Source organism: Bactrocera latifrons, unplaced genomic scaffold (genome assembly GCF_001853355.1).
Source record: "Bactrocera latifrons isolate USDA-ARS-PBARC rearing strain unplaced genomic scaffold, ASM185335v1 scaffold_19, whole genome shotgun sequence".
NCBI classification, from domain to species: domain Eukaryota; kingdom Metazoa; phylum Arthropoda; class Insecta; order Diptera; family Tephritidae; genus Bactrocera; species Bactrocera latifrons.
This window is the reverse complement of record NW_017535407.1, coordinates 2,449,710-2,466,222: the sequence shown is the minus strand read 5'-3', so window position 1 is coordinate 2,466,222 and position 16,513 is coordinate 2,449,710. Positions and strand designations below refer to the sequence as shown.

The following is a 16,513-nucleotide window of genomic DNA, read 5'->3' as shown; positions in this document are numbered from 1 at the left end:
TTTCCCACCATGGTATTAAACTGTATAAAGACTACTATACTTTATATACAAGTAATTCATGCTTCAAGTCATTGAGTCAAAAAGTTTCAGTAAATATTTATTTTCCCCTCAAAAATTTCTGGATCTGCTCCGGATTATGTAACTCATCATAAAATGTTTTCCAGCCTCAAATTGGTAAATATTTTTGAAAAGGGTTGCCCCTGTACTTTTTAAAATTTTTATAAATTTTAAAACTAAATGTAATAATTTAGTATTCAATAAGAATTTCGGTCGGAATAATTTTTGAGAATGGTTGCCACTTCTTCAGAAAATACTAGTTTGTAAATGGTAGGTAAAGTTGGTGCAATTTTATATTGGAAACTACTTCTGTAAAGGGGTTGCCATCTGTAATTTTTTTAAACCAAATTTAAAATAAATTAAATTTTATAATAATTTGCTACGGTGCTACTTATTTGGAAGAGACTAATTTTTTAATTACATTGAAAATATGGGTATGAAGGTCATTACTTTATGAAATTTTAAATTAGAAAATAGCTACTGTCTTTTTAAATTAATTGTTAAAAAAAAAATAATAATTCATAACATAGTAAATATTTCTGTCAAAATTATTTTTGGAAATGTTGCCACTTGTTTGGAAAATACTGCTATGTAATTATATTGTATCAAGAAAATAAGTTAATGAAACCATAAATTGGAGAAAATCTTCTAAAGGGGTTGCCACCTCAACAATTTTTTATTCAATTAATGTAAATTGCTAAAATATGTAAAAGATTAATATAAGATTATACTAACTAACCACATTCAATAAAAATAAAACATATCATTTTAGAGAAGGGTAGCCACTTGTTAACAAATTGAACTGAAATTGCTTTTTAAATAATTGTTATCAAATCCACCTTAGATACGCAATCTCTAAATTACGTATAATTATTTTCAATAGAAACAGACGTTAACAGCAGTAGACATCGTTTATAAAATAATGAAAGTGATGAAAAAAAAACAGTTTTTATTGTCTAAATTAACTGGAAGAGTTTTCTGATACTTTCTCTAATTTATATTCAAGCTAAACAAATTTTTCTCGTTTTAGAACTAATCGGTGCTTTGAGGATTATTATTGAGACAGTTGCTTATCATTGAGATTATACCATATTGGCGTAAAGTGCAAACATAAGTTTACGGAACAAAATGCAAGTTTTCGAAAGAAAATTTCTGCGAATTTTAAAATTTTATTTGCATAGTAATTTGCCGAACCTAAATATCAGACTTTGACTGCAATTCATAAAACTGTAAAAATATATCCTATCTTTATATTCATATACATATTTTTCGTCCTCACATTTTTTTTACTTTGCAACAAAAACTAAATTTCCGTAAAACCAACAAAAAAAAAAAAAAAAAAACTTTGCTGAAAACTTTATGCAGCTAAAATGTTCCTTCTGGCACTTTAGATTTTCGTATTACTAAAAATATACAGAAATACAAAAACAAAAAAATGCACATGACTTTCTTTATTCTGGGAAAAGCGTAATTTTACTATCCGAAAAGAAAGAAAAGAAGCAAACCAATAAATAGAAATCTCACCAGCACACATAAGGTCATTAGATTGAAAGCGTAATATAACCAGATTATTGTCACGTCTTATGTCTTAACAATCAAAAATAACTGTAACAGCAGCGTTTATATATGACAGCAGCAAGTAAGGAGAGGAATGATTGGCATTGAAGGCGTAGACGATACGAAGCACAAGATGAGAATTTACGGCGAATAAGCTGCTTGCGTATGCCAGAAATATAGCAGTCACGCATATACACCTATAAGACTGCATGTATTTGGAGTAGAACAGGAAAATTGACATTATACTATCAAAATATTACACATGCCAGACATTAGATTTCACAGATTCTCAGAAGCATAGCAGCTGACATCAAATAATAAGACAACGCTAAAGGCAATGAGTAAGCAGTCAAGAGCAAAGAGCCGAGCAGCACAAGGACAATCCATGCAGAGTAGTGTAGTTGAGTAGGAGAGCAATATTTGTAACTATATATGTATGTGTACGGCAAAATTTATGCACTTAACCATACCTTATACTCATAAGCACACACACATATGTATATTTCCCTAAAAGCACACACATACATTGGCGATAAATATTTTCATGTTACGCACACGCTTGCCACTCTCATTTGCTTGAAACCTCTGCACGAGAGCGTAAGACGTTTTCAAGTTTATGGTTATTTGAAAATTTTCACCCACACACTTTAGCCGACAAGGGATAAGTAAGAAACTGGTTGTGGCCCAAGCAAGTGCACATAAATTAAGTTGCCTGTGCTTCAAAATACTTACACATATATACTCAAGATTACGTGTGAGTGTCTAACTAAAGAAATGTAATAATTAAATTTAGAATTTTCGTAGAGTCATTAGAAGTACGAAAAGCTTTCAAAGTTTCACGTAAATTTGATAACTTACTTACACAACGGCAGATAATGAGAAATCGCGTAGAGACTCACCTGGAAATAAATAAAAGAAATGGAAAATATTATAAAATATGTCTTCTACGGTGTTGAGGAGTAAATATATTATTTTAATATATAGTATAAAAAACGTTTAACATATAGAATAAAAAAAAAAACTTTTAATATTGCATACATTTAAGAGTTAATAGCATACTTTTGTTTCCCAGTAGAGAGATCTAACCGAAATAATAATATAACACAAAATTTAAAAGCACCAAGTTTTATGCCAACTTCCAATCGTGCAAAGCACTGTTGGCGCACTCGTTCTGCTATAGGGTGATCACCAAAAACTTCCACCAAAACACGTTGACTTTCAGCTGAGGTTTATAAAATATTGTTGTTTTCTCTTCAACAGCAGAACAGCATATAGCCTTTCAACTGATGTTCGGAATATTGAAACCATGGAATATGAAGAAAGTCTCGCCATATATAGGAAAATCGCACAAATATAGTTATATATTTAGGATGTTCACCATAAGGTGATTATCGGCTTATGTGGTTATGTGATTAAGTAAACAACAACAAATTGCGGTATGACAAAATAACCAACTTTGACCAACCTAGGCCCTTGTTTACAGATTATGTGGTTGTTTGCTTATTTYCAGTGTTAGAAAGTCGTTGGAATTTTACTAAATGGCAGCACAAAAAATAAATAAAACTAAGCGAATGACATTTCCATTTAGATTTTCTTATTGGAAATTCTGCTATTAACAGCTGTTTTTTGTTTACAATTGCATTGTGGCACTGTTTAGGGCGCAAGATGTCTGCAAATTTCATACAAAGAATTTTTTGAACCCTTCAATTTGGGATTATTTAATAAGCACATACCTTCAATAAATTCCATTACCTGAATAGCAGAACTTATTTTAAAGTCAATTATGTTGCTTTTTAAACTTTGTTTAGGCATTTTATAAGTAGGAATTTCATTGAACTTAAACTGTAAACAATGAACAGCTGTTTGTGTAAAAATAAGCAAATAACCATACAATATATAATGTTTACGGAGCATTGAGGTTATTTTTAATCTAATAACCACATAACCTGATAACCACCTTAGCGTGAACAACCTAATTATATTATTTTTGCCATTTCCTGGTTTCTCGGCGAAAAACTGCGACAAATAATTTTTATATGATTCTCCTGAAGTCTAGTTAATTTGGTAAAGTAAATTTTTCACAGACAATTCATGTGGTACCCAAACATCGAGCTTCTTTTTGCAGCCAACCTTTTTTAAATAATTTAAAGCCGTCTGAAGATGAATGTTAAGTTAATTAGCGATGTCATGCCTGCTTATGTGACAGTCCTGATCAATATTTTCCATAACTTCATCGACTCTTTCAACGCTAGCTCGGCCAGAGCGAGATGCATCTTTCACATCGAAATTTTTAGAACAGAAGCGAAGGAACCTTTGTTGTGCTACACAAACTGATACAACATAGGCTCCATAAACTTCACAAATTTCATTGGTGGCTTGCGTGGCATTCTGCCCTTTTTAATACAAAAATTTCAAAATATAGCGAACTTCTTCATTATTTTCACACATTTTTGAACAGCTGTAACTTTTCAACTTCCCCGAATTTAATTATTTTTTTTTTTTTTTTTGGTTAAATGAAGCTTAAAATCTTAAAACCTTTCCAACACTATTTGGTATGATCACAATGTGATTGGTAGCACTGGAAATATACGAATGCAACCACAGCTATCGACAAAATACTAAAAGACTTTTTCGACTACCCAATATTTATGAGAGACTTTCATATTACGCAAGTTTATTTTGTTTACATAATAACTCAATCCATGAAGTACTTAAGTAAATTTTGTTACAAGAAAAATCCGAAAGTGAACCATGTTTGCATTACCACTCAATACAACACCAGCTGCAAGCAATTTGTGCCACTATCTAAACTATTACACACACACACTCAACACACGCTTGACCGCTATGCTTATATAAGTATGTTTGAGTATTGCTGTTGTTATTGTGACTGTTGTGGTCAAAGACCAGCAATTACTATTGTAATTTGCCAGAGATAGCGTATTGTAAACAAAGCATTTTCCCTTTTGAAGCACCATATATGTAGTGTATACTTTACGGTAAACAAGTTGAGTGGGAAAATAACAAAACAAAGGCGAATAATAACAAAGCGGAATGCAAAGTAAGAGTTTTGGCAGAACAATAGACCAAAACAAAAAGACTTATGGTTATCGATATTGCCATCAATTGATTTGCCATTAAACGCACAAGCTGCTATAAGCCATTGTGTGTGCACACCTACATACACACTCATAGTTGTACATATATAGAAATGATGCAGTGAACCTTTGTATGTGTGTGTAAACGCTTTTATTTGCTTAGGCATACATGTGTGCGTCTACACCCACGAAATAGTCAAATGTCAATAGACACGAAGGCACTGCATGTGTGCGGCGCGTGTAACACGTGTTGCCTGCTGCGCAGACAAACACTATTTACATGCCACCAAAGGAAACGCAAATACAAATACAATAATAAAGAAACTATCTACTTCATACTTTCCGCAAAAAATCGAAAACAATGCGCCATTAGCCGCCAACACTAACAGACATGAATACTCTTACATTTATATCTACTTGCGTGTGTGTTGTTGTGGCGTGTCTTGGTAGGCGTTTTTCCAGCCACTTCAGTTTTATTGATTACCCACTTTCATGAATCACTTCTTTTTGCCGCCTTCGCTTGACGCGCCTCTTTATCTACCGACGTTAGCACTGCGGTTTAGCGGTTCGCTTCAGGCTTCATCAATTCGGTAGTAATGCCAACCAGCCAATGCCTTTCTGCTTGTCTGCGTTGGCTCTTTTAGCGCTTTCTTCATGCTTTTGTGTGTGTGTCTTGTACGTTTGTGCCAAAGGCGGAGTTTGAGTTGCCATTTTGCCGCTTTAGCGCGTCCAACAAATTGATTGTATGCGGCTTTCGGCCTCAATTCATACACCAGCTTCTTTGCATCGCATTCCTTCGCTTGTACGCTTCCACCTGTTTTTTTTTTTTTTTTGGTGAGAATTTCAAGGCCGTTCACCAGCGCCTAACTCACCGACTCGCAGCTGCTGCAGCATTTCGTCTTTGACCTCCGTGGCGTGGCGCTGGCGGCACATGTTGCCAATGGCCTGCCACTTCGCTTGGTCCTTTTGCTTTCATGTCGCTTTAAGTTTCACTTTACTGTGTTCTTTTCTTTGCCTTCTGCTTGCGAAAATGGAGGCGAGACAGGGCGTGCGAGCGTAATTGCATTTGTATGCGCGTGTATGTATGTGTGTTCGCATGTATGAATGCGTGTGTGTGTGTGATTATGTCTTGCTTCTGCTGTTGCAGTGTGGCTTCAGCGCGCATGGCAGGCACTGAAGTGTCATCGTTACGTATACGCACTGCAGTACAGTAAATTAAAGAGGCGAGTTGTGTGCGGCATTAAGTAAAGTTTCAAATAAATGGGAGTATGTCGAAATTGATTATAAATATTTGGGTTCTTCAGTGAATTGTTGTGATGCGTTAAAAGGAAACTTAAGTGGAATTTAAGCGATTTTTCGATTATATTTTTATTGAAACCAATATATGATATTAAAACTAATAATTTGTAGCTTATATTGTGCATTTATTTATCACATTTTAGAACTGAGACTGAGCTTCTTCTACAGTTTGAGCTGTTGTTACCTATATTATACAGCTAATATAAAGCTTGGTACTTTATAAAGTGACTATTAATGGCATATAATATTTATCAAACCTTGGTTTCGTATGGCAAATCGGTTTAACACTTGTATAATGTTTACTAAATGCTTTGATAAGTTTTGAAACAATAATTTTTGAATAATTTTAGAAAGATTAGGGAATAAAATGACTAAATACCAGAATCTGAAAGCGCTGAAGGCTAGCTAAGCTAAGTGCGCCGTCTTTAAACTCATTTTCCTCGAAACTTTTTTTTTTAAGCGGTTGGCACGATTTCTCAAGAACTACTCAACCGAACTTGATGAAATTTTACACAGATCTTTGAAATATAATTCGCACAGACTTGGATTAAGGAATTCTTTTGTTCGATTACAACTATTTGAAAAACTATTATAGAAACTATTTATTTATTTATTTATTTTTTTTTTTTTTTGAGAAATTTTCACCGAAATTTGAATTTTTTTGTAGAAATGTCTGCCAAAAATGTAATTTTATTTTTATCTTTCGTTCAAGTGCTAGTTAAAGTTTTAAAGTTTGACACTTTCAAAAAAAATTTTTTTTCGTACTTTTTCGATAGCTTATATTTCCATAATTATCCTGTGAAATCGGGAAGGCCGTATCTTGAATAGTTGTGGATGGCAGCGTTCTAAAGAGCGACCGCTCGGAGGTGCAAACATGTATAAGCGAAACTTTAAACGCGGTTTTCTCGACACGACATTTTTCAAAATTGCTGGCGTCATAACTCAACGAGAAACTGGCGGATCGACTTCAAATTAAAACTGAGTATTGTTGAATACATTTATAATACAATGATTTACGATCTTTCTGACTGGTTGAAAATTGTCAATTTGGCATTTTTTTACCTAAAAAAACTAAATATTTTTTCAAAATTACGCCATTTTGTTAATTTTTGATATTTTTGAAAGATCGTAGGTTATTGTATATAAAATATCTTTAAGTTGAATAAACTTTTTAAAAAAATTTGTTTCAGCTACGCATTCGGCCGGAATCATGCAAGCAGTTGAGACACTTTTTTTTGGCACCTCCAAAGACAGCCCAGAACTCCGTCATTTTTCAACATTTTTGTAAAACAAACAATTATAAAATATAGCTGAAAATATACCTTATTACGTTCAAAGAAGTTCGAAATATTCAATTGCGTACTTTTTCTTAAAAAAATTCACGAATATCGCCTAATTTTTCACTGGTATAGCTCCTTAACTAAAATACGTATTTTTTCTCTTTATATGATCCCGTAAAGAGTTATCCTGCCAACTCGGGTGCATCTGTTTTCCGAGGGATCACTGGAAATGGCGTCGCAATAGCCGAGTTAAAAATTTTTTTTTTCCAAAAATTTCAGAACTTTTTTGTTAATAGTGTATGTTTATAACAATAAAAAGTTTTTACAAAATATTTCATGTTTTATATGAGAAAAAATTTGTTGAAAAAGCTGTTTTTACCCGAGGACAGCCATGCATAACCTCTAAACTAGTGCTAAGTCTGTTTACAAATGAATTTTGCGAATTTTAGTTTCAATTATCGGTAATACCTCCTTCCATATGCGATATAAATATTTTTGTTAAATACACATCTTTTTACCTGTACAACGGTAGAGGCGAAAAATTAAAACTAAATATAATGGGAGAAGGATAGTTTTTGTCATATATTTGGATCGAAGCGACATGGAAATAACTTATTGTGCCACAAAATCGAAAATGATAGCTTGCATGTTTCAGGAAGGCGTACTAAAATATCCTTCATTACTTATTTAAAAATAAGGCAACAAATATGAAAAATTCATTGGACCGATATTGGTATCAAGTTACTGAAAACTGGATAAAGTGGGTGCTAACCATTATTCAAAATACTTCAGTCGATATTATTTAAAGATTAAATGCATATACTATGAACATTCTTAAAAATAGCACAACTCAAATATAGTTATTTTATTTCATTTCATTTTGACATACACCTTTATTTAATTTTATATGGTATCCAGTGCTAAGAGAAACGCATTAATGTTGAACACATATTAGGTTGTCAAAAAAGTCTTGCGGTTTTTTCGCTAGTTGGCGCTGAGAGCGCGTAGTTCTAGTTTTATTCGTCGCATCGGGTCATGCTATACATTTTCGGAAAACTCATTTCACGCGCTTACACGTGTTTGATTGATTGTCGTTTCTTTTAAGTCGTTCGTGTAGCGTCCCAAACATGGAGCAAAATAAAGAGAAAATAMGGCATATTTTACAGTACTACTACGATAAAGGCAAAAATGCATCTCAAGCCGCCAATAAAATTTGTGCAGTTTATGGACCCGATACAGTTTCCATTTCCACCGCACAACGATGGTTTTAACGTTTTCGTTCTGGTGTAGAGGTGGTCGAAGATGCGCCACGCTCCGGAAGGCCTGTCGTCGAAAATTGCGATAAAATTGGTATAGTAGTAGCCGTAGCATCCGTCAAGAGCTGGGCATGAGTTATCAAAAAAATTTTTATGAACAATTGAAAATTGAAAAAAAATTCAATAAAAATACCGCAAGACTTTTTTGACAACCTATTATTAGAAAAATTTAAAAAAATTACAACTTTGGCGCGTTCATCTAACACTCTAACAGTTTTCCAATAATCCTTTTAATTTTTCAAATTTAAAAACATTATATTTTTCCGGCACGAGTTTAACGTGATTGACAGTGAATTCATGCGTGATTATTAAGTGAGCTGTACGGGCACTTCTGTCAGTCAATCACTCAAGTGGCGGTTTGCGTGTTGGCGGCGTTGTGACATTTGATTGTCATTTTAAATGTCAAAATAAATTTGCTTAATATGTATAATACTTTTTTTCTAAAATCTTTGATGTTAACAATTTGGGGCCACTTATACTACATATTCATGTGTAGAAAGTTTAAATTGGAAAACGCTTGACCGCAAAAATGTAAGCTCTGAAGTCCATTTTATAATTGTTATGCAATGCATTTCGAATTGAATCACTTAACTGCCAAGTGTGGTTTGCTAAATTGTCATTAACAGTCACATAATTATTTTTATACAATTTATATTGTTGTTGGTTTTAACTGAGCTTTTTTTAATGACATATTGGCAAGGATAGGCACGCAAAAATTTCCTTGGATTGTGCTTAAACAACGTCAAACACTGCTGTGTTGTCCAGAGATCCATCTTTTCGACAACATATTCCACCGATATTGCTATTTTTCCACTTACTTAGACTTATATTTATGTATACCATGATATATGCTTAATATATACTTATAAAACGGTGTATATATCATATTATGGTGTAAAATTCGTAATAATATTATTATATGCGATACATTTTTCATTAAATATATTTTATTAATGCAAGCCTTCTCAATGAATGTTTCAACTTTTTTGCCGCATAGTTTTGCTTCCTTTTAAGACGAATTTGGTTTTTAAACTAAGTCAAACATTAACATTTGTATTTGTGTATGCATGTACGCATATTTTTATATACATATACTATAACTGAGGAAAATAAATATTGGCACGCCACGCCCGTAAACACACAGAAGTATTAATGTATTTTGGGTTTGTTTAAGCTTTTGCCTCCGAGAGTGTACCACATTTGTTTTCATTTTTTTGAAATTATTTTCTGTATTTTTTTGTCCAATATTTTTTTTGTATTTATTTAGAATTTGCCGCTCTCGTCGCTTAAATATTGTGCCAAGCATTAATCGATTGCTTTGTCAACGTAAACTCAAAGGCAAATGTGTGCCACCTCGGCTATTGCAAATATTTGCTTAATTGCTTAGAACGCAGCTAGAATGTTAATGAACTACACAAAAAAAAAGCAAATTAAATACTAAGAGAGCTGTGCGTATACTCATGTATAGTATAAAAAAAAATTCTTTTGTTTTGTAGAATATTTTGTTTATTCATTTAATTGAGGCACTCCTGGTGATATGTAACCGAGTGACAAAAAAAAAAACAAGTTTTTAGGTTAAAAGAGATATTAAAAAAACATATAAACAAATTTCAGATGTTTTTATTGTGACTTTTTAGGCTTAATTCAGTAAAATAACTTTGTATTTGCAATTTATTCATTTGCTTAGTGCACCAAAGGAGCATGCCAATGTGAAAATAGCTATACAACTTCTGATAACTTTAAGAAAACTTCTCAGATTGATAGCTTAATTTGAGTAGATTTGAACTTAGTACAACTACAGGATTTGTCAGGAAAGTTTTAGGACTAATTTTCTTCCAGCGCGACTACACTTCGGAACGTGCGCGCACCGACTAGATTCGGTAGCGGGCGTTCCTGGCTGACAAATGAGCGACTGGTCAGTTGTCTTCGAGCACCCTTCTGTGAGTGGTGCAAACCGAAAATGCAGCCGAACAAAGGTAAATACTGCGTGAAACTTGTTAAATCTGCCACAGACACGTTTGATATGATCAAGTAGGCTTACCCAAATGTTGCTTAAGTAAGTGGTGTGTTGTTTCGGACCGACACACGCCATCGTCTCCTCGCCCAGAAAAGGAAATAATGAGCAAAGACAAAGTGAAAACGATGCTCATTGTCTGTTTGACATCAAAGACATCGTGAACTATGAATTTGTTCCTCTTGGACAAACCGTCAATGCCAAGTTTTACATGGAAGTCCTCAAGAGACTCAAACGAAGAGTCAATCGGGTCCGACAAGACATTGCAGCCAATTGTGAACAGCTATCTAACCAAGGCAATCATCCTAAAGGTGCCGAAGCCAGCCTACAGCCTAGATGTGGCCTTCCCGGACTTTCTTCTGTTTCCTTGTCTGAAAAGGCCGATTAAAGGCAAGCACTTTGAGACAATAGAAAGGGTCCAAGCAGCATACACCTCGGCTTTCAAGGCTATTCCGGAGAATGCCTTCCGTGACGCCTTAAGTGCTTGGAAATCCCGCTGGCAGCGCTGCACCGACGCAGAAGAAGTTTATTTTGAAAGTTTTTAAAGAATTGTAACGATTGGTTTATTAATTTTAAATTTTTAATCGACTCAGTAATATTATTTTTCTGACAAACCCTGTATATAGATCATTCTTCATACGTATAGCAATAAATAATAACTTTAATTATTTCAATTTTCTACACTCCGTCGAGATGCCTAGCCGCAGTCTTTGAAAAGTACGGTGAAATTAATAATAAAAAAAACTTAAATTTCTGGTGCCGAAACATCGTGATAATTGTTTGTCACGAGCAAGAGTTTTTGATAGGCATAAACTATTCAAAGGGCGTCGAGAACGCTTTAACGGCGAACCACGGCAAAGATATTCATTAACATCAACACTTAAATAAAATAAAAATATAGGTGATTAAGAAACTACGATCTTACTGGCATCGTTGAAATAACGGAATGATCAGTGAAATTGGCTACAAAGTCAGTAAATTTTTTTGGAAAAACAGCGTCGCGTTAACGTCTGACCAGGATGTCATGAAAGATATTATTACATACAAAAACTTGATTTTGATAGTTCAAATTTTATGGCAGCATTATGCTATCATACAATGGTCAGATACAAGTTTTGACATATGAGCAGCTATAGATACAAACTGATAGACGGTCGGTTTAATCCAATCGGTCTCGAACGTTTCCTGTTTGGTGTTAGAGACTTTGTGAAAACTTTAATTTACGCTATATCAGTCACAAAATCATGGTACATGACAAAAATTAAGTAACTAATAAATATAAAATTTACCTTCACTACAAAATCACGTCTCTCCTCATCAACACCTTGTCCGCCTGCGGGCACCACTAAACGCCCGGACGAACCAAACACATTCTTCGATTGATGCATGTCGGAAATATCTTTCGTACTGTTATCACTTTTTAGGCTCATAAGTGTATTAAACGCAAATCCTTGCTCTTCATTCGCATTCAGCTCTCTATTGCCACTACGAAATCCGGGCGATATCTTTGCGCTGCCATTGAGAATTAGTGGCAACATCAATTTAGCAGCAATGTCAACACTGATTGATGATGCTGTAACTGATGCTGATGCTGATGGAGATGCTACCGATGATGGTGAAGTGCTGTAGGCACTCGAATTTATGAAAGCTGCGACAATAAAACTACTACGATTGCTTGGCGCTGGAGGTGCAGCACTATGAGCAACAAATATTGACGCATCAGATTGTAACGTAGTATTTACCTGTGGATTATTGACCAATGTTGCTGATGCATTCGCATTTTCATTTGTTGCTGCAGCGTTGCCTTTACTGCTAGCGGCAGCAGTATCTCTGCTTTGCGATCTTTCATGTGCCTGCTGTCGTCCCGAGAACTGCGTAATCGCATGCGTCGACGCTGCTGCCGCCGCATTACCACTATTTGCCGCAGCATCTACTAATGCTGCCGTCGGTCGTCCAATTAGCGTCGCACCACTGGCATCAACAACTGATGAGGCTGGATTTTGCTGCGGCATACCGTCATCCCCCGTTAAGTATGCTGCYGCTGCAGCTACAACTGAGTACTGCGCTGCGGCCGCTGGCAGCGATTGTGGGTGCGGGCCCACAGCCAGTGCATAGGGCGCGGAGAGTTCATCGAATTTGTATATATTTTTCGGGTGATTATTGGCGTAATTCATATCGCGCAATTCGGCGTCGTGTGAGCTCATGCTGTCGCTGGCGACTTTCTCGTTCAGCTTGATGATGTTGGACAAATTGAGATTATTGATCAGCGTCACGCCAGTAATGCCGACCAGCACGATGACGAAGCAGACGCCGCCAATTAAGAGCAATGGCGTTTTCGATGTTTTCGTGCACATTTTGGGCTGCTGTTTTTTTTTTTTTTTTTCGCTGAAATTTTCGTTTTCGGCGTTGAGCAAAATTAATTGATGTTTGGCGTTTTGCTGCGCAACTTTTTTATCATGGCAATTGGTTGATCGGATGTTTTTGCTTATTTTCTTCTTTTTTTGCTGATTTTTTTTTTTTTTTTTTTTTTGTTTTTGCTTTTATTCCACTGAGTGCTCGCTTTTATTTAAGCGCTTTAAATTCGAATTAAATTCATTGCTTTTTTGTTGCTCGATTTTCGTTTCGCTACTTTTGATTCGTAATTTCGTTTCGTTATTTGGACTTTTCTGTTTTTGTAAATATCACAATATTGATTTTGGCCGCACTTTGTACAATTTAGTTAAATATATATGTGGGTTATTTTCGCTATTATTTTGTGGTCAAACGTATGATACTTTTATTAGTACAAATGATGCCTCAACCGCAGAAATTGAGATTTATGATTCTTTAATTTTTATGCCCAAAATATGGCGAAAGTGGTTATTGCAATTTCTACTTTATTGCGCAGCATGAAATTGAAAAATGACTTTAATATATTTTGTTTATTCCATGCTAAATAATTATGTAAGAAGAAATGTTGCCTACATTTAGGAGCATTCAAAAACTCAAAATTTAAAGTTGAAAAGTGTGTAGAGGTGCGGGACTAAACTATTTTGTTGATGTTTGGCTGTCTCAAACGTAAGGTGAACCATCCATTTGAATTACCTGAAAAGTCGTTATAACCCCGATTATTAAAAATGTAAACTAACAGCTTTTAGCTATAAAGTATTTAGTTCGGAAGTACGAATACTAAATAGTTATTAAGACAAAAGAAACGTTAACTTTGGTTGAATCGAAGCTATAATACCTAAAGACTTAGAACGCAAAAATCAGTAAGCTAAGCTAAGATTAGACCCTAGACTAATCTTCCGGGTACAAATACAGCAAGCCACAGGAAAGTCAGCAAAAATTACCACCCAACTTAGCAGACTAATGGCTTACATAGAGGGGGGCCCAGCCCAGTGCAATAAATTCACTTAGAATCAATGAAATGTCATATAAACATTTTACTGAACAATAAAGATAGCAGATTCTAACGCACTAGTCGACATATAGATGGCGCCACCAGGGGGGATCTATGAGAAGAGAGTGGATAATAAGTATGATGTAAGGCTTCAAAATTTAAACACACACAGAGCATCAGAATCTTATGTGATAATAATTATAAGACGACTGGATGTAGCTTTGAACTTTTTAGGGGAACACTGAATATCTGGTACAAGGAAAATATACGAGTATAACATTTAAGGTCCATTTAGTACAATATTATGCTTATGGATTAATTTTTATAGATGAAATTTAAATTATAAAACAAATCTTACAACGTTGAGTTTATTCGTGAGCTTAGTGAAAACAATAGTGGTTCATTGTCCCAGAATGGATAACATTTCTTAGAATATTGTTCTAAATTTTCAAGTTGATCCGAGTAATAGTTTCGGAGATACAGTCTTGAGAACTTGTGCGCTCGAGGCTAGCTAGTCAAAGTGCGCCGTCTTTAAACGCATTTTTCTCGAAAATGTGTTTTTGAAGTCGGTTGGAAAGATTTCTCGATAACTACTCAACCGATCTTCATGAAATTTCACAGAGGTCTTTGATATACTACTCTTAAAGATTGGACGAAGGATTTCGATTACAACTATTTGAAAAAAAAAAATTAAAATAAATTTTTTTGTAAAAATATGTGCCAAAAATTCAATTACGCATCTTTTTCCCGAGAGATCACTGGAAATGGCGTCGCAATGATGTTTAAAATATTTTATTCCAAAAATTTCCAAATTTCTTTCTTAATATTGTATGTTTGTAACAATAAACAAATTCTAATAAAATGTTTAATTTTTTATCAAAGAAAAATTTGCTTCAAATAGGGTTTTTCTTTTTTGCCCGAGGAAACTAAAATAAGCTTTAGCTGTACAAAATTATTTAGATTCTTCCACTTTAATTAAAAGAGATCTAAAAAATAAAAAAAGGCCTTAATTAAAGCATCCTTCAACTACAAACGGCATGAAAAGCGCATAAATCTCAAGTATTTTTCATTTGCTTTGCAAATGCAGCAAATAAAGGCAACAAAGAACTGTAATTACCATACTCAATGTGCAAAATATTTAATGATGATTACAATAATAATGATAATGAGTGTTATTTACATAAAGTAATGGCGAAGATGAATGACAAAGGTGCGAAAGCCGTAATAATTTCGCCTAAACAGCAACAGTGGCTTTAATTTGCGAAAGTATGAAATTATCAAATGGGGAAACAAGAATGAAATGAAAATAAAGATGTGCACAAAGCAACTGGGAACAATAAATAATAATAATAAAGGTGTAAATTGCAAATAAAAGATCTACAAAATTATGAGGACACTGCAATAAAAACAAAAAAAGGCCTAAACGCAAAAATTGCAAACAAACACAACCAAAATTTGGAAAACAAAAGTAAGAAAAGAAAAAATTAAAATAAAAAAATTAAACAAAGAGCTGCGGTAGAGCAAGAGAAATGAAATGAGGTGTTAGAAAGTGCAAAATACATACACATTTTAACGCCTAGCGTCATATTTTATTGTATCCTTTTGCCATGGTAGCGGAATTAGACGAATAAGGTAGGCAAATCAACATAATATTTTCAGTTTAATTGTAATAATGTTGTACGGTGGCGCAATGCAAGTAACTAAGAGTAGACGAAGATAAAAAGTTAACTACATTAGGAAATTGGGCAGAGTTCGTAAAATGGTTTATTCACATTGTAACTAGTTGCGAACTAGACCCATATTTTTCCGCTTTTTAATATCCTGCTTGATTCTGGATAGATATCTAAAAATTTCACCAGATTCCACGGATCAATGAAAATTTTTCCAATATCCGCTAAAGGGTTAAGCCAACCAGGGTTTAAAATGTTTTTTAACGAACTTAAGAGGCTATACCAGGAAGACACTTAAAAAAAAAAAAATATTTTATTTGCTTTTTCGATAGTTTATATTTCCAAAAATATCTTGTGAAGTCGGCAAGGTCGTATCTTAAATAGTTTTTGAATAGCAGCGTTCTAAAGAGCGACATATATAAGTGAAATTTTAAACGCGTTTTTCTCGAAACGACGTTTTTCAAAATTGCTGACATCACAACTCAGCGAGAAATTAACCGATCGACTTCAAATTAAAACTGAGTATTGTTGAATACATTTACAATATAAAGATTTACGATCTTTTTGACTGGTTGAAAATTGTCAATTTGGCATTTTTTACCTAAGAAAACTAAACATTTTTTCAAAATTACGCCATTTTGTTAATTTTTGAAAGATCGTAGGTTATTGTATAGAAAATATCTTTAAGTTTAATAAAATTTTTAAAAAATTTGTTTCAGCTACGCATTCGGCCGGAATCATGCCAGCAGTTGAGGCACTTTTTATTCTGGCACCTCCGAAGACAGCCCATAATACCGCTATTTTTCAACATTTTTGTAAAAGAAAAGAATCCCGAAATAT

General features: G+C 34.1%; 1 protein-coding gene across 4 annotated transcripts in view; it reads right to left on the bottom strand.

The window, feature by feature from the left end:
* Positions 1 to 16,513, bottom strand: part of LOC108967515 (mannosyl-oligosaccharide alpha-1,2-mannosidase IA) — a 267,492-nt gene that overhangs the window by 56,733 nt on the left and 194,246 nt on the right. For 2 of the 4 annotated variants that reach the window (XR_001993263.1, XM_018930994.1), the window contains exon 1: positions 11,911 to 13,110. The exons of the other annotated variants lie outside the window; for them this stretch is intronic. Coding sequence is in view for 1 of the 2 variants with exons in the window: in XM_018930994.1 (XP_018786539.1) it covers positions 11,911 to 12,975 (1,065 nt within the window). In the remaining variant the exon portion in view is untranslated. Of the gene's footprint in view, positions 1 to 11,910; positions 13,111 to 16,513 lie in introns of those variants that run through there. 4 annotated transcript variants of the gene reach the window in all.